This window comes from Saimiri boliviensis, chromosome 3, assembly GCF_048565385.1.
Source record: "Saimiri boliviensis isolate mSaiBol1 chromosome 3, mSaiBol1.pri, whole genome shotgun sequence".
NCBI lineage: Eukaryota > Metazoa > Chordata > Mammalia > Primates > Cebidae > Saimiri > Saimiri boliviensis.
This window is the reverse complement of record NC_133451.1, coordinates 148,780,441-148,799,166: the sequence shown is the minus strand read 5'-3', so window position 1 is coordinate 148,799,166 and position 18,726 is coordinate 148,780,441. Positions and strand designations below refer to the sequence as shown.

General features: G+C 36.8%; 1 protein-coding gene across 4 annotated transcripts in view; it reads right to left on the bottom strand.

Annotated features, from left to right (window-relative positions):
* CLGN (calmegin) overlaps positions 1-18,726 on the bottom strand; it is a 63,558-nt gene that overhangs the window by 12,848 nt on the left and 31,984 nt on the right. For all 4 annotated transcript variants that reach the window (XM_003928026.4, XM_010338650.3, XM_010338651.3 and 1 more), the window contains exons 8-10: positions 17,260-17,449; positions 2,391-2,504; positions 2,118-2,268 (exon numbers count right to left, since the gene is read on the bottom strand). In XM_003928026.4, coding sequence (XP_003928075.3) covers positions 2,118-2,268; positions 2,391-2,504; positions 17,260-17,449 — 455 coding nt within the window. The remainder of the gene's footprint in view (positions 1-2,117; positions 2,269-2,390; positions 2,505-17,259; positions 17,450-18,726) is intronic.

Here is an 18,726-nt window from a genome sequence, read left to right as displayed (position 1 = left end):
ATGGATACATGCATGGTTCCTGTATTATGGAGTTTGAGGTCTAATAAAAGAGACAGACATTAAACAAAAAAATTTACCAAAAGAAACATTTTGTGTTAAATGCTTTTAATAAAAGCTACAGTGGGACTTCATGACCAAAACGCCAAAAGCAATGGCAACAAAAGCCAAAATAGACAAATGGGACCTAATCAAACTCCACAGCTTCTGCACGGCAAAAGAAACAGTCAGTAGAGTGAATCGGCAACCAACAGAATGGGAAAAAATTTTTGCAGTCTACCCATCTGACAAGGGGCTGATATCCAGAATTTACAAAGAACTAAAGCAGATCTACAAGAAAAAAACAAACAAGCCCATTCAAAAATGGGCAAAGGATATGAACAGATACTTTACAAAAGAAGACATACAGGAGGCCAACAAACATATGAAAAAATGCTCATCATCACTGGTCATCAGAGAAATGCAAATCAAAACCACATTGAGATACCATCTCACACCAGTTAGAATGGCGATCATTAAAAAATCGGGAAACAACAGATGCTGGAGAGGATGTGGAGAAATAGGAACACTTTTACACTGTTGGTGGGAATGTAAATTAATTCAACCATTGTGGAAGACAGTGTGGCGATTCCTCAATGACCTAAAAATAGAAATCCCATTTGACCCAGCAATCCCATTACTGGGTATATATCCAAAGGATTATAAATCATTCTACTACAAGGACACGTGCACACGAATGTTCATTGCAGCACTGTTTACAATAGCAAAGACCTGGAACCAACCCAAATGCCCAACGATGATAGACTGGATAGGGAAAATGTGGTACATATACACCATGGAATATTATGCAGCCATCAAAAACGATGAGTTCACGTCCTTTATAGGGACATGGATGAACCTGGAAACCATCATTCTCAGCAAACTGACACAAGAGCAGAAAATCAAACACCGTATATTCTCGCTCATAGGCGGGTGTTGAACAATGAGAACACATGGACACAGGGAGGGGAGCACTACACACTGGGGTCTGTTGGGGGGAAATGGGGGAGGGGCGGGGGGTGGGGAGGTGGGAAGAGATAGCATGGGGAGAAATGACAGATACAGGTGAGGGGACGGAAGGCAGCAAAGCACACTGCCATGTGTGTACCTATGCAACAATCTTGCATGTTCATCACATGTACCCCAAAACCTAAAATGCAATAAAAAAAAAAAGAAAAAAAAAAAAAGCTACAGTGAGTACTTAGAATATGAAACTGCATATATATAATGTTAGAATGTGTCCATAAATAATTTCAAAGAAAAACTACAGGGCTAAGTGGATAACATAGAAATCTTTAATATAAAAAGCTAGGTACACTCAAAAGATGTCTGAGATCAGAAAAAAATCAGGGCCAGGCTTGTTGACTCACTCCTGTAATCCCAGCATTTTGGGAGGCTGAGGCAGGTGGATCATGAGGTCAGGAGTTTCAGACCAGCCTGGCCAACTAAGTGAAATCCTGTCTCCACTAAAAATACAAAATTTAGCCAGGCATGCTGATGTACACCTGTAGTCCCAGCTAGTAGGGAGACTGAGGCAGAAAAACTGCTTGAACCAGAGAGGTGGAGATTGCAATGAGCCAGGATTGTCCCACTGCACACCAGCCTTTGTGACAGAGGAAGACTCTGGCTCAGAAAAAAAAAAAATCAGAATTTTAATAATACTAAAGGATAAGTACATTAATTAAGCAAGGCATTAATTACTAAAATGTACAGTATGAGTCTATTTGATCAGAATTCAATTCTTATATTTACTTCTAAAATAGAGCTTTATTTCAAAGTGAGTATCAATTGATAATTAGGGAAGAATATAGTATGAAGTAATTTATCTTCAATTTTTAATCTTTTTCCCCAGAAAATTAAATAAATGATGCTCTAATTTTAAAGTACAAATTAGTTGGAGTATATTTTCTTTGACATGTTAAAATTACAGGCAAAACTTCTGAAAGATAACATAATTAATTAGATATATAAACAGAAAAGATTACAACTTTTTTTTTTTTTTTGAGACGGAGTTTCGCTCTTGTTACCCACACTGCAACATTTTTAAATTTCACTAAAAAATTGGAACAAGTGGTTCTTACCTGGTAGTTAGGATTATCGACCAGTGGAGGGCTCCATACTCCTTTGTATTTTGGGTTATCTATCATGGGAGGTTTCCACTCACCACACCCAATCCGACATGCTGGATTAAGAATCTGAGGTGCTTCCCATTCTCCATCCATGTCTTCATTCCTTAGAACATCAGAACAAGGCAAATACAGTAACCTCAAGTCTCAGATCAGTCATATAAACTAGTAACAAAAATGCAGGTAAGAAACATTTGAAATCAACATTTGAAGATGAAGAGTGCTTACCAGTCATCAGGTTTCTCAGCATTAGGATCTGGAATAAATTTTGGTTCATCATCAAGCCAGCCAGTAGGTTTAACAACACTTAAATCTTCTATTTGGGCAGGCTCACTTTCGTCCCTGTAAATACAACGTTTTATGTTAATTACTAATTATTCAAAAAGTTTAAAAATGCATATGTTACAACACTCAGAAGTTACCATACAATTATTTCCCTTCCTTTTGTTTGTGTCTATTATTTGTCCTCATCTACCACCCACCTAAATCTTCTGCTAACTTCCCAATTTTTGGTACATATTCCCTGTTGTGCTCTATGCATATATGTACATGTATACATTCTTTTTTTAAAAATACAAATGAGAGCATTCTATACATAATATATTAGACTTTGCTTTTGTCACTTAAAAACTCAGTCATTCATCAACAAATATATATTGCATGCTTTCTATGTGTCAAGACTATTCTAGGAGCTCCATTATTTCTATACAGTGCTTCATTCTTAACAGTTGCATGGTTTTCTACTTGAGAATATACCATAATTTATTAGCTTATCTCCTTTTGGAGGACATTTAGTGTTTTCAAAATTTTACTATCATATTAATACAAACAATGCTACAGTGAATGTCTTAGAATATATGCCGTTTCTCACCTGTGAAAATATAATTGTAAGAGTATGTACATCTTAAATTTTTATAGTAGCATCCACATTACTTTCTATAATGGCTACACTACTTTTCCACTCCTACCAGCAGTGTACAAAAGTACCTATTTTCTCCTGTCCTTGTGAAGAGTGTTACCAAACTTCTTGATTTTTGCCCATGTGATAGGTGAAAAATGGTATCTCATTGTACTTTGAATCTACATTTAGTAGCATGAGTGATACATAAAAATCATTTTCCTTTTCTCATTACCTTTATATGATAAATTAGCTGTCAGTTATACAATTGAAAATAATTTTTCCTGGTTCTTGTGTGTTTTTTAAAATAGTTTAGAGAGGTGTTTTTTTGCAATATACAAATGATTTATTTTCATGTAGTTGAACTTATTTTTAAAGGATTCTTGGCCGGGCGCGGTGGCTCACACCTGTAATCCCAGCACTTTGGGAGGCCGAGGTGGGTGGATCATGAGGTCAAGAGATAAAGACCATTCTGGTCAACATGGTGAAACCCCATCTCTACTAAAAATACAAAAATTAGCTGGGCATGGTGGCGCATGCCTGTAGTCCCAGCTACTTGGGAGGCTGAGGCAAGAGAATTGCCTGAACCCAGGAGGCGGAGGTTGCGGTGAGCTGAGATCGCGCCATTGCACTCCAGCCTGGGTAACAAGAGCAAAACTCCATCTCAAAAAAAAAAAAAAAAAAAAAAAAAAAAAAGGATTCTTGGATTTCATGTCATATTTGGAAAGATCTTCCCTATTCCAATATAATTTTTTAACACTCCTTATTTAATTCTAGTATTTTTATTTTAAAAATAACAGCAAATTCAAAAGTATATAAACATTAAGTATGAAACTACTAATAAAATTTTCATCATTATAGAAAGAGAAATTTTAACCAAGAGTCCACCTCATGATTTTCCAAATGAGTTACAAAATAAACAGAAATAATCAACTCTATAAATGTATAGACTTATGCTTGTCTGATATCAATGTCATCTTGAGTCTCTGAGTGCTCAGAGTAATCAGAAGTTAAAATTTTATGGAGCATTTCTTTCAGTACTTTGTAAAACAAATTCTAACACATTTCAACAATCAGAATGAAGCTATTGTAAGTGGTTTCTCTAGGGGCAAATGTATTCTTTATGGGTAAACAAACACGAAGCAATGTTAGAAAGCTCACATGGAAGGATACAGTTCTACCTTTTCTGACAGTATGAATGCATGCATGAAAATGATGCATTGATTATGGCCTTTTATTCACTTTTTAAAAAACCAGACTGCTCTTCCTACCTTGTATTTGTTCTTTCCCTATTGTATTATTTGTTAGAAGACAAAGAAATTTTCACTACTAATCAATATCTCTCTTGATCTATAAGAGCTACCAAATTAATACATTTGGTTTTCCAGGGAAAACATACTGTGTTTTGAATAGGTAGTAGCCCCAATGTTTACAACCAAACAAGAATTTAAAGAAATAGGAATAGGCACTTTTCAAAACGAAGCACACAGAGAAAAACCAGTAAAAACAGTGAACAGATTCTCAGTGAGACCATCTAAAGCAGTCTAACATATATTTAACTAGAGATCCCCTGAAAAAGAGATAGTGAAGAACATATAAAAATTTGAAGAAATAATCTCCAAATATTATCCAAACTTGATACAAATTATAAACCTACTTTCCAAGAAGCTCAAAGAACCTAAACAAGATAAACATGAAGAAATTTACATCAAGGCATGGCAAAATCAAACTGTTAAAATTGCTAATAATGAAATATCTTAAAACCAAGCCAAGAACAAATTAGGTAGAAGAGAATGAAGGTGAGAATAAGAGACTGCTGGGAAGATGGCCGACTAAGAACAGCTCAGGACTTCAGCTCCCAGTGAAAGTGCAGAGGGTGAGTGGACACCGCATTTCCAGACGAATTTTTATTGCCCACAGACCAGGCGATTCCCAGGCAGAGGGGTCGCCAGTGCCGCTGTTTCGGCCGGTGCAGCGTTTTGGCTCCCACGGGGCTGATTTGGCCCACGCGGCTGCTTTGACCATGCCCTGTTGCAGCGGTTTTCCGTACAAAAGCCACTGGTCTGGGAGCCCTCTTAGCTGGCAATTGGAGCCCTGAGACAGCAGAGTTGCCCATTCATCTGAAATAGTGAGCCAGGCCAGGAGATTTCTAGGCAAAAAAACCGCCAGGAACCTTGGTGCTGCTGTTTGAGCCGGCTCAGTGAGTCGCGGCAAGGGAGATCCCAGTGCCTTTTCAACAGGCAACTGGAATGCTGGATCGTTCAACTTAAAAAAAAAAAAAAAAAGACGCTGAGTCAGGGAGCCAGGTGATCAGGTTTAGTTGGTCCCACCCCCATCCCCCCAACAACAACAACAACAACAATGACAACAAAAACAGTAATTGAAAATGCTCTGGGTTGAGCGTTTCACAGCAAGCACACCTGAACCCAGGATGGTCCAGCTCTGTGGGGGAGGGGTGTCCGCCATTACTGAGACTCTCCACCACTACGGAGGCGGTCTGCCATCACTGAGGCAGCCTGCCATTGCTGAGGCAACCCGCCATTGCCAAGGCAAGCTGCCACAACAGAGAGAGTCCGCCATAACAGAGGCGGGGCCGCCATTGCCGAGGCAGTTCTAACTACGCCCATATAAACAGGACTGCAGGGAAGATCACACGGCAGCTGGGTGGAGCCCACAGCAGCTCAGCAAAGCCTCTGCAGGCAGACAGTGACTAGGTGGGCTGATAGCTGGGCAGGGCAGCCCTGAAAGAAAAAACAAAAAGGGCAGCAGCACAATGGAAACTCATAAAGCCCTAACTCCCTGGGTCAGAGCACCTGGGAACAAAAAGCGGTTTATGAGTTCAGCTGCAGCAGACCTAAAGGTACCTGCCCAGCAGCTCTGAATGAACAATGGAGCTCACAGCTCAGGACTTGAGCCCCAATAAAGGACAGATTGTCTCCTTAAGCAGCTCCCTGACCGCCAGAGATCCAAAGAGTCACCTCATAAAGGAGAGAACAGACTGACATTTGGCGAGCATCCTTCTGGGACAAAGATAGCAGAAGAGGAAACTGGTAGCAACTCTTACTGTTCTGCAGCTGCTGCAGGTGATCCCCAGGCAAGCAAGGCCTGGAGAGGACCTCAGCAGTCCTAGAGCAGAGGGGCCAGATTGTTAGAAGGAAAGCTTAAAAAAAAAAAAAAAAGAAGTAACTTCAGCATCCACAAACTGGAAGCTCACTCAGAGACCCAATCTGAAAGACAGTAACTACAAAGACAACAGGTGGATAAACCGACAAAGATGGGAAGAAACCAGTGCAAAAAGGATGAAAACTCCCGAAACCAGAACACCTCTCCTCTTAAAAGGGATCACAACTCCTCACCAGCAAGAGAACAAGACCAGATGGAGAAGAAGTGTGATGAAATGACAGAAGGTAGGTAGTAAGAAACTACAGTGAGCTAAAAGAACATGTTCTAACCCAATGCAAAGAAACTAAGAACCTTGAAAAAAGATTGGATGAAATGCTAATGAGAATGGACAACATAGAGAGGAATATAAGTGAATTGATGGAGCTGAAAAACACAACTTTGCAAAGTATGCACAAGTTTCAACAACCGAATTGACCAAGCAGAAGAAAGGATATCAGAGGTCGAAGATCAACTCAATAAAATAAAAAGAGAAGGCAAGAACAGAGAAAAAAGGGCAAAAAGGAATGAACAAAATCTTCAAGAAATGTGGGACTATGTGAAAAGACCTAATCTACGTTTGATAGGTGTACCTGAATGTGATGAAGAGAATGAATCCAAGCTGGAAAATACTCTTCAGGATATTATCCAGGAAAACTTCCCCAACCTAGCAAGGCAGGACAATATTCAAGTCCAGGAAATACAGAGAACACCACAAAGATATTCCTTAAGAAGAACAACCCCAAGGCACATAGTCGTCAGATTCACCAGGGTTGAAATGAAAGAGAAAATGCTAAGGGCAGCCAGAGAGAAACGTTGGGTTACCCACAAAGGGAAGCCCCTTAGACTCACAGCAGATCTCTCAGCAGAAACCCTACAAGCCAGAAGAGATTGGGGGTCAATATTCAACATCCTTAAACAAAAAACTTTCAACCCAGAATCTCCTATCCAGCCAAACTAAGCTTCATAAGTGAAGGAAAAATAAAATCCTTTACGAACAAGCAAGTACTCAGAGATTTAATCACCATCAAACCTGCTCTACAAGAATTCCTGAAAGAGGCTCTACACATATAAAGAACAACCAGTACCAGCCACTCCAAAAACATACCAAATGGTAAAGAGCATCAACAATCAAGAAGCTGCATCAACTAACCAACAAACAGCCAGGTAGCATCAAAATGACAGTATTAAATTCACACATAACAATACTATCCCTAAATGTCAATGGACTAAATGCCCCAATCAAAAGACACAGACTGGCAAATTGGATAAAAAGCCAAAACCCATCAGTGTGCTGTATCCAGGAAACCCATCTTACATGCAAGGATACACAAAGGCTCAAAATAAAGGGATGGAGGAAGATCTACCAAGCAAATGGAGAGCAAAAAAAAGCAGGAGTTGCAATTCTCATCTCTGATAAAATAGACTTTAAAGCAACAAAGATCAAAAGAGACAAAGAAGGACATTACATAATGGTAAAAGGATCACTGCAGCAAGAAGAGCTAATGATCCTAAATATATATGCACCCAATACAGTAGCACCCAGATACATAAGGCAAGTTCTTAACGACTTACAAAGAGACTTAGACTCCCACACAATAATAGTGGGAGACTTTAACATCCCATTGTCAATATTAGACAGATCAACCAGACAGATAATTAACAAGGATATCCAGGACCTGAACTCAGACCTGGAACAAGCGAACCTAATAGACGTTTACAGAACCCTCCACCCCAAATCCACAGAATATACATTCTTCTCAGCACCACATCACACCTACTCTAAAATTGACCACATAATTGGCAATAAATCACTCCTCAGCAAATGCAAAAGAATGGAAATCATAACAAACAGTCTCTCAGACCACAGTGCAATCGAGTCAGAACTCAGAATGCAGAAACTAATGCAGAACCACACAGCTTCATGGAAACTGAACAACTTGCTCTTGAATGTTGACTGGATAAACAATGAAATGAAGGCAGAAATAAAGATGTTCTTCAAAACCAAAAAGAATGAAGACACAACATATCAGAATCTCTGGGACACATTTAAAGCAGTCTCTAGAGGAAAATATATAGCAATGAGTGTCTACATGAGAAGAAAGGAGAGATCTAAAATTGACACCCTATCATCAAAATTGAAAGAGCTAGAGGAGCAAGATCAAAAAAACTCAAAACCTAGCAGAAGACAGGAAATAACTAAGATCAGAGCAGAACTGAAGGAAATAGAGACACAAAAAACTCTTCAAAACATCAATAAATCCAGGAGCTGGTTTTTTGAAAAGATCAACAAAATAGACAGACCACTAACTAGATTAATAAAAAAGAAAAGAGAGAATAACCAAATTGATGCAATAAAAAAACAATAAAGGGGATATCACCACAGATTCCACAGAAATACAAACCATCATCAGAGATTATTACAAACAACTCTATGCACATAAACTAGTAAATCTGGAAGAAATGGATAAATTCCTCGACACCTGCATCCTCCAAAGCCTAAACCAGGAAGAAGTCAAAACCCTGAATAGACCAATAACAAGGTCTGAAGTTGAGGCAGCAATTAAGAGCCTACCACCCAAAAAAAGCCCAGGTCCAGATGGGTTCACAGCCGAATTCTACCAGACATACAAAGAGGAGCTGGTACCATTCTTTCTGAAACTATTCCAGATAATCCAAAAAGAGGGAATCCTTCCCAAATCATTTTATGAGACAAACATCATCCTGATACCAAAACTCGGCAAAGACTCAACAAGAAAAGAAAACTTCAGGCCAATATCCATGATGAACATAGAAGCGAAAATCTTCAATAAAATACTGGCAAGCTGACTGCAACAGCACATCAAAAAGCTTATCCACCATGATCAAATAGGATTCATCCCAGGGATGCAAGGCTGGTTCAACATACGCAAGTCCATAAACGTAATTCACCATATAAACAGAACCAAAGACAAAAACCACATGATTATCTCAATTGATGCAGAGAAGGCCTTTGACAAAATTCAACAGCCCTTTATGCTAAAAACCCTCAATAAACTAGGTATTGACTGAATGTATCTCAAAATAATAAAAGCTATTTACAACATATCAACAGTCAATATCATACTGAATGGGCAAAAACTGGAAGCATTCCCTTTGAAATCTGGCACTAGACAAGGATGCCCTCTCTCACCACTCCTATTCAGTATAGTCCTGGAAGTTCTAGCTAGAGCAATCAGGCAAGAAAAAGAAATAAAGGCTATTCAAATAGGAAAGGAGGAAATCAAATTGTCTCTATTTGCAGATGACATGATTGTATATCTAGAAGACCCCATCGTCTCAGGCCAAAATCTCCTGAAACTGATAAACAACTTCAGCAAAGTCTCAGGATTCAACGTGCAAAAATCACAAGCATTCCTATACACCAGTAACAGACTTAAAGAGAGCCAAATCAAGAACGAAAAGCCATTCACAATTGCTACAAAGAGAATAAAATACCTAGGAATTCAACTAACAAGGAACGTAAAGGACCTCTTCAAGGAGAACTACAAGCCACTGCTCAACAAAATAAGAGAGGACACAAACAGATGGAGAAACATTCCATGTTCATGGTTAGGAAGAATCAACATCGTGAAAATGGCCATACTGCCCAAAGTAATTTACAGATTCAACGCTATTCCCATCAAGCTACCAATGACCTTCTTCACAGAACTGGAAAAAAACACCTTAAACTTCATATGGAACCAAAAGAGAGCCCGCATAGCCAAGTCAATTCTAAGCAAAAAGAACAAAGTAGGAGGCATCACACTACCAGACTTCAAACTATACTACAAGGCTACAGTAATCAAAACAGCATGGTACTGGTACCAAAACAGAGATATAGACCAATGGAAAAGAACAGAGGCCTTGGAGGAAACACAACATATCTACAACCATCCGATCTTTGGCAAACCTGACAAAAACAAGCAACGGGGAAAGGATTCCCTGTTTAATAAATGGTGTTGGGAAAACTGGCTAGCCATGTGCAGAAAGCAGAAACTGGATCCCTTCCTGACACCTTACACTAAAATTAACTCCAGATGGATTAAAGACTTAAACATAAGATCTAACACCATGCAAACCCTGGAAGAAAATGTAAGCAAAACCATTCAGGACATAGGTGTAGGCAAGGACTTCATGACCAAAACGCCAAAAGCATTGGTAACAAAAGCCAAAATAGACAAATGGGACCTAATCAAACTCCACAGCTTCTGCATGGCAAAAGAAACAGTCAGTAGAGTGAATCGGCAATCAACAGAATGGGAAAAAATTTTTGCAGTCTACCCATCTGACAAGGGGCTGATATCCAGAATTAAAAATAACTAAAACAGATCTACAAGAAAAAAACAAACAAGCCCATTCAAAAGTGGGCAAAGGATAGGAACAGACACTTTACAAAAGAAGACATACAGGAGGCCAACAAACATGAAAAAATGCTCATCATCACTGGTCATTAGAGAAATGCAAATCAAAACCACATTGAGATACCATCTCACACCAGTTAGAATGGCGATCATTAAAAAATCTGGAGACAACAGATGCTGGAGAGGGTGTGGAGAAATAGCAACACTTTTACACTGTTGGTGGGAGTGTAAATTAGTTCAACCATTGTGGAAGACAGTGTGGCGATTCCTCAAGGACCTAAAAATAGAAATCCCATTTGACCCAGCAATCCCATTACTGGTTATATATCCAACGGATTATAAATCATTCTACTATAAGGACACATGCACACGAATGTTCACTGCAGTCCTGTGTACAATAGCAAAGACCTGGAACCAATCCAAATGCCCATCGATGATAGACTGGACAGGGAAAATGTGGTACATATACACCATGGAATATTACGCAGCCATCAAAAACGATGAGTTCGTGTCCTTTGTAGGGACATGGATGAACCTGGAAACTATCATTCTCAGCAAACTGACACAAGAGCAGAAAATCAAACACCGCATGTTCTCACTCACAGGCGGGTGTTGAACAATGAGAACACATGGACACAGGGAGGGGAGCACTATACACTGGGGTCCGTTGGGGGGAAATGGGGGAGGGATGGGGGGTAGGTAGGTGGGAAGAGATAGCATGGGGAGAAATGACAGATATAGGTGAGGGGAAGGAAAGCAGCAATCCACACTGCCATGTGTGTACCTATGCAACAATCTTGCATGTTCTTCACATGTACCCCAAAACCTTAAATGCAATAAAAAAAAGAAAGATGAGAATAAAAAGTGACTTCTCATGAGAAACAATGTAATGTCCAAAACAGAGAATAATTTTTGAAGGATATTTTCACTATTGGATTATAGGTTAGTAGTTATTTTTCAATAGTTAAAGTAAAATAAATTTTCAGACAAATGAAAGTTGAGAGAATTCAGTGACAGCAGATACACACTATGATATGTTAAGGGAAGTTTTTTTCGGGCAAAAGAAAAATGGTAACATGTTTTGTATCTATACAAAAGGAAAAAGAGTACCAGACATGGCAAATATATGGGTAAATGAAGACTTTTTCCCTCATATGATTAAAAGACACCAAGTAAAATAAGAATTTTGTGTGGCCTTCACAGTATATGTAACTAAATGTATGAAAATAGCATGAAGGATGCAAAGGGGAAATATAAGACTCTTATCAAGTTAAATCAGATGTGAAGTAGCATATTATTATTTGAGGTGGATTAAGATAAGTTAAAGATGTATATTGTGAACAGGAGCAAGAATAAAACAATAAACTAGGGAGGAAAAGCTAATATGCCAACAGAGAAGACAAAATGGAATACTAAAATAATAGAAAATAACTCGGTCAAAAACAAGTTGGAAAAAAATTTTTTTATAAAGGACCACAGAATACATGGAACAAACAGAAAATAAGTAGTGAGGTGGTAGGCTTACATGTAACCATGTCAATGACTACATTAAACATAGATGGTTTAATTACTCCAAAGACCCAAATACAGTTTGTCTATAAGAAATCTATTTTAAAAATAAAGGCATGTATATGTTACAAGTAAACAATGGAAAATAGTATTCAATGCAAACATAATTTAAAAGAAAGCAGGAGTGCTGATTTAATATCACACCAAGTGGACTTCAAGAGACTATTATAAAACACTGTGTTTATAAAGTTTACAATAATAAAAGGGTCAGTTCCTCAAGAGGTCATGAAATACTGTGAATGCATCTACTAACATCTTCAAAACACACAAAGCAAAACCTGACAGAACTGAAAGTAAATAAAGAAAAATCCACCATTATAAATGAAAACTAATACTCTTCTCTCAGATAATACTCTTCAACAAACAGGCTGAAAACCATTAAGGATAATAGAAACCTTGAACAACACTATCAACCAACCTGATACAATTGATATATATTTTTAAAACTCTAACCTCATAAATAATATTTTCTGTATGATCACAATGTAATTAAATTGGGTGCCAAAGTAAAAATTATATTGGGAAAATTCATAAATAATTTACAATAAAGCAACACACGTAAAAAGCACATAGATCAAAGAAATCACAGGGAAATTAGAAAACAGTCTGAACTGAATGCTATTATAAATGAGATTTTGGGGAATGTAAAGAAATGCTTAGAGAAAATTTACAGGTACTGCTGTTAGAAAAGGAAAATTTCCTACCCTAATAAATTAGAAAAAAAGAAGCAAATTAAGTCCAAAGTAGGAAGGATGAAAATAATGAAGTAGAAAGAGAACAATAGAGGGGAAAAACTAATAAAAAAGCTGATTCTTCAAAAAGTTATATAAAATTGATAAACCTCTAGCTATACATACCAAGAAAAAAAAAACACAAATTACCAAATTAAGAATGAAAGTGAGGACATCAGATTATTAGAGACATTAAATAGATGATAAGAGATGCTGAAACAATTAGACATCTGTATTTTTTAAAATGTACAGTAGTCCCCTCCTTAACTGCTTTCTGCAGTTTCAGTTAAATGTGAATGTGATGTGAATTACCATCTCATGTCATCACAAGAAGGGAAGTACAATAAGATATTTTGAGAGAGAGAAAGACCATATTCCCATAATTCTTATTACAGTATACTGTTAAAATTGTTCTATTTTATTTGAGTTATTGTTAATCTATTATTGTGCCTTTATTGTGCCTAACTAAAAAATTGAACTTTATCTTAAGTATGTATGTCTACAAAAAAAGGTAGTATTTACTGGGTTCAGTACTATCCTTGATTTCAGGCATCCATTGGGGGGTCTTGGCCCATATTCCCCACAAGTAAGGGAGGACTACTGTATCTTGATTTATATTTCACACTATGTAAAACAACTAACTCAGAACAGAGTTTTCATGAAAATTATTTGTTCAGAAGAAAAAAAGGAATATCATTGTGACCTTCATTTTGGCAAACTTTTTTGGGTAAAACACAAAACACATGAATTATCAAAGATGAATATTCACAAATTGTACCTCAGGAAAATTTAAAATTTCTATTAAGAAAATTAGGGCAAGCTCCAGATTGGGAGGAGATATTTGTACACTATATATCTTATATTAATTGTCTATTGCTGCATAACGAATTGCTTCAAAATTTAGGGGCTTAAAATAGTCACATCTCTTTCCGTGTGGTTTCTGTAGGTCAGGAATCTGAGCATAACTTAGTTAGGTCCTCTGGATTAGCCTCTTTGATGGGTTGCAGTCAGAATGCCGATCAGGACTGCATTCCTCTCTGACTGAGTCAGGCAGCATCTGAAATGGGTTTCCAATGATCCCTACCTCCCGGTAACTCATTCCCATACATAATTCCCTCTTCTTGAGCACGGGTTGGGCCTAATAACTTGGTATTAATGAGCAAAGATTTGCACTGCTAAGACTAAGTTATAAAGACATGTATTAACTTCCTGGGGCTTCCACGTATCTCGTAGTTGTGGAGGCTAGAAATCCAAAATCACAGTTGTTGGCAGGACCATGCTCTCTGCAAAGGCTCGATGGGAGGATCCTTCCTTGCTTCTTCCTAGCTTCTGGAAATCCTTGGCATTCCCTGGCTTGTGGGTACATGACACCAGTCTCTGCCTCTTTTGTCACATGGCTTTCTCCTTGTGTGCCTCTGTTCAAATTTTCCTCTTATGAGAACACTAGTCAGATTGGATTGAGGGCCCACTGTAACCCAATCTGACCTCCTCTTAACTTGATTACACCTGCAAAAACCTTATTTCTAAATAAGGTCACAATCACAGGTTTTGGGTAGACATGACTTTTTGGAGAACACTGTTAACCTAGCATAGATTGAGATTCCCTCCTCTTTACAGTCTCTTTCCCTCTTCCTTGTTTCATTGCTGAAGAGAGCTGTCATGTCTTGAGCTACCTTATGGAAAGGCCCACACTGCAAGGAACTCTGCAATGTGGGAAGACTCTGTCCAATCCCAGGAAGAACATGAGGCCCACAGTCCATTCACAATTTAGTTTCCTGAATTGAATCCTGCCAAAAAACACCTAGTGAGACTGAAAATGTGTCTACCCTAGTTGAGCCTTAAAATAACTGCAGCTGCTGCTGACACCTCAGTTGCAACCTGTGAGAGACCCAGAGCCAGACAGAGGACTCAGCTAAGTTTCACTCAGATTCCCAACTCACAGAAACTGAAATAATATTGTTTTAAGCCAGTATGTTTTGGCGTAATTTGTTACAGAGCAATAGATAATATGAAATCTACATCCAGAATATAAAGAACTTTCATAACTCAATAATAAAAAAACAATTTTAAAGTGAGCAAATCAAAAAGATGCTTCATCAATAAAATGATATGAATGGTAAGTGAATGAAAAGATGCTCAGTGTGATTAGTCATTAGGGAACTATAAACTACAGCTACGATGTCACTACAAACATTTAAAAATAGCCAAAGGAAAACAAACAAAAAACAAGAACAAAAACAGGTAATGTAAAATGTTGTAAATGTAGAACAACTGAAAGTCTTACACAATGCTGGTGGGAATGCAAAATGGTACAGCTCTTTGGAAAAGTTTGGCAGTCTCTCATGAATTTAAATACACACTTACTGTACAATACAGCAATCCCACTCCTAAGTAGTTACCCCTAAAAAGAAAAAAAAACTTATTTCCACACAAAATCCTGTCCACAAATGTTTGTCACTGCTTTATTCTAATTTGCCACCAAAATTTCCATCAAATGTGAAAAAGAATACTATTTAGCAATAAAACTGACAACTAATACATGCAACAACACAACTGAATCACAAAAGCATTATTCTAAGTGAAAGAAACCAGCTATGAAAGCTATATATAGCTATATATACTGTATCATTCCATTGTATGTGATATTATGGAAAAGATATAACTACAGGGACACAAATCAGATCAGTTGTTGCCAAGGTTTAAAGGCAGAAAAGAGAAATAAGGAAAAAAGGATATTAGAGTCCTTTTGGGGATAATGGAAATATTCTATGTCATGATTGTAGTGATGGTTACATCATTGTATATGCTTATTAAAACTCACAGAATGGTATATCTAAAATGAATTTAACTATATGGAAACTATACCTCAATAAACAGGACAGGAAAAAATAAAATTAGAACCAAGCAAATATAAAAAGCATAATATTTGATGACCAAATGGATTGTAAGGTCAGTCCAACATTAGAAAATCAGCCAATATAATTCACCATACTAAGAAAATAAAGGAGAAAACCCAAAGGGTCATCTCAATAGATGCACAAAAGGTACTTATACAACATTCAATCATAAAAAAAAAACTCTCAGTAAACTAAAAATAGAACTTCTATTATTATTTATTGATTCATATTGATATCCTTGTATAGTTCCCTCCCAATTGTACCAGGATTGGTCTGTGTGACAAATGATACAACTCAGGTGATGGCATGGTATTTCTGAGATTAGGTTATACAAAGCACCACTACTTCTGTGGTTGCACTGTCACTCCTCTTGGCTCACTCCCTCTGGGAGACACCATCTGCCATATTATGAAGAGGCCTAAAGAAAGACCCAAGTGAGGAAGAATGGAAACTTCTTGCCAATAGCAACTTGAGCCGGTTTGGAAGTGGAGCCTCTAGTCCATGTCAAAAGCTATGTATACTGTATCATATGAATGTATACCTTCATGTGACTTAATTCATATGACATATATATGAAGGTATACCTTCATGTAACTGCAACCTCACAGAGGGCCTGAGCCATAACCATTCAGCTAAACCTCCCCTAGAACTCTGACTTTCAGAAGCCATGGGACATAATGTGTTGTTTTTGTTTTCCCAGCTGCTATGTTTTGGGATAATTTGTTACAAATATATAGATAATTAATATGCTGGACTAAACAGAAGAAGATAATCTATTCGGCGAAACTGAAATTAAGAGTTACCCAATCAGAAGAAAAAAAAGTCCTCAGGAATAAAGTTAACAAGATCTTTATGGAGAAATTATAAAACATATTTGAAGAACAAAGAATACCTCAGTAAATGGAGAGAGATACAGGTATCTCTCACCATCTGAACACAAGCTATGGAAACTCAGAAACTGAATACATTTCTTTGTAAGGAAAATATAATCCTGTAGAATGGAAACAAATACTCAGCTAGTGAAAAATTTATGGTTAAGCACGCTAGTATAAGAGAATCATATATAGTTGTATAAGAGGTTGAGGATATGGCTATTTTAAAGCCAAGTAATCATTAACTAAAAAAGAGTACAACTATATACAACAATCACACACATACAATAAAGATCAAACTAAGAATGAAAATTAAAGCACTAGTATTTTGGAATTATGAAATTTTTCTCCACAGCATTGAAAACAAAAATAAACATATATTAAAAATGCAACATAATTATCAATAGAAGTAAAAAATATTAACAGGCAGGGAAGTGTAAAATCCATTTTAGAAAATGTTTCACCCAAAATAAAATAAGTAGTTCTGATGTTTAAAGGAATAAACTTCATTAGTTGTAAACTTCACTTACATGTTGTTGCATTACCTAGTTATGCCAAATAATACTTTGCTACTGAATTCTTTGCTTACCAGTCTTCTGGTTTGACAGCAGAAGGATCAGGAATTTTTGCTCTTTCATCCCATTCCTCAGGTTTTTTATCACTGGGATCTTCAATTTCTTTGGGAGGATTGATAGGAGGAACCACATCCTCTAAGAGGCTTCCTTTATTTACAACTGTTTGATCAACTAACACCTCAAATGTGTCATCTGGATTCATCACTAAGGACCAATTTTAATATATTATAGTTATCGTTTTGATAGACATTTAAAAATAATCTTTTAAATAATGCATTTATCCTTAAATTCATGGGTAAAGCTTCTATTCCCAACCAGAAACAGAGGAATAACCAATGTATTAAATCAAAATATTCCGAAATCACCAAATATATTTCCTAAATAAAGATACAATTTTGTTTTACACTGCATTTTTTTTTAACAATGAAATGCTCCATTACTTCTCAAATAAAAAATAATACCAAATAGTTCATTTGGGAACTCATAACCAGTCAGCTTTACTCTTTATAGTCATAGAATACAACCTAATCTTTTTCAGTATTAAATTTTTTTTGATACAATCTTCAAGTGTTGCAAGCATAACACAAGTTATACTTAAGTTTTTTTCCTGAAACATTTGAGAGGAAGTTACTGACTTCATACACATCACCCCTGAATATTTTAATGCCTATTTCTTACAAATATATTCTCTTATATAACCCCCATACAAGCACAAAATCAGGAAATTAACACTGATATGTTACTGCCATTTCATAGAACTCTTTAAAGATAAGGTTCACTGGCATTCAAACTCAATGACTTACATAATATAGTGTAAAATATCTTAAGGGTAATTTAAAATATTCAAGTTTATATTTACCTGCATGTTTGTTTCAAGGTAAATTCTGGCCCTCTAAAAGTCCCATGTCAAAAATGACATAAAGGACTCCCTTATCCTTTGTAGTGAGAAAATAAAAGATCTCTGTCCTCATTTTGGAAATATGAGGATCACTGGATAAAGCTTAGATCTTTGGAAAGAATGACAGATGTAAATAGCTGTCTAACATTTGCTTTCAGTAAGTGAAAGAAGTTAGGCGCTATCAACAAATATAAGGATCATCTTGACTTTAGTGAAGTGGGCTACCATTTTATGAAGAAGTAGCTCTGAAGTAATAACAATATCCAGAGGCTTCAATCACAGTGCCAAATTATTCATATCAAAACCAAAGAATTCAATTTATGTACAAACTCAAATAATACAAAGCCAAACTAATAGTTTCTCTCTTCTCTTTCCTCCACAATTTCCTCTTGCATTAAAGCTGAGATTATAAAATTACATTACTAAAATGAATGAAAAAATCAAGATTGAAGAAGAGCTAAGAGTAAGATCTTAACGGCAAAAAACTTGATCCTTCCTAATTCAAAAGAGAGAAAAATCTTTAAAAAAAGCTTTCTGAATAAATTTTGCAACTGAAATTGATTCTTAAAAACTTCAGTCAAAA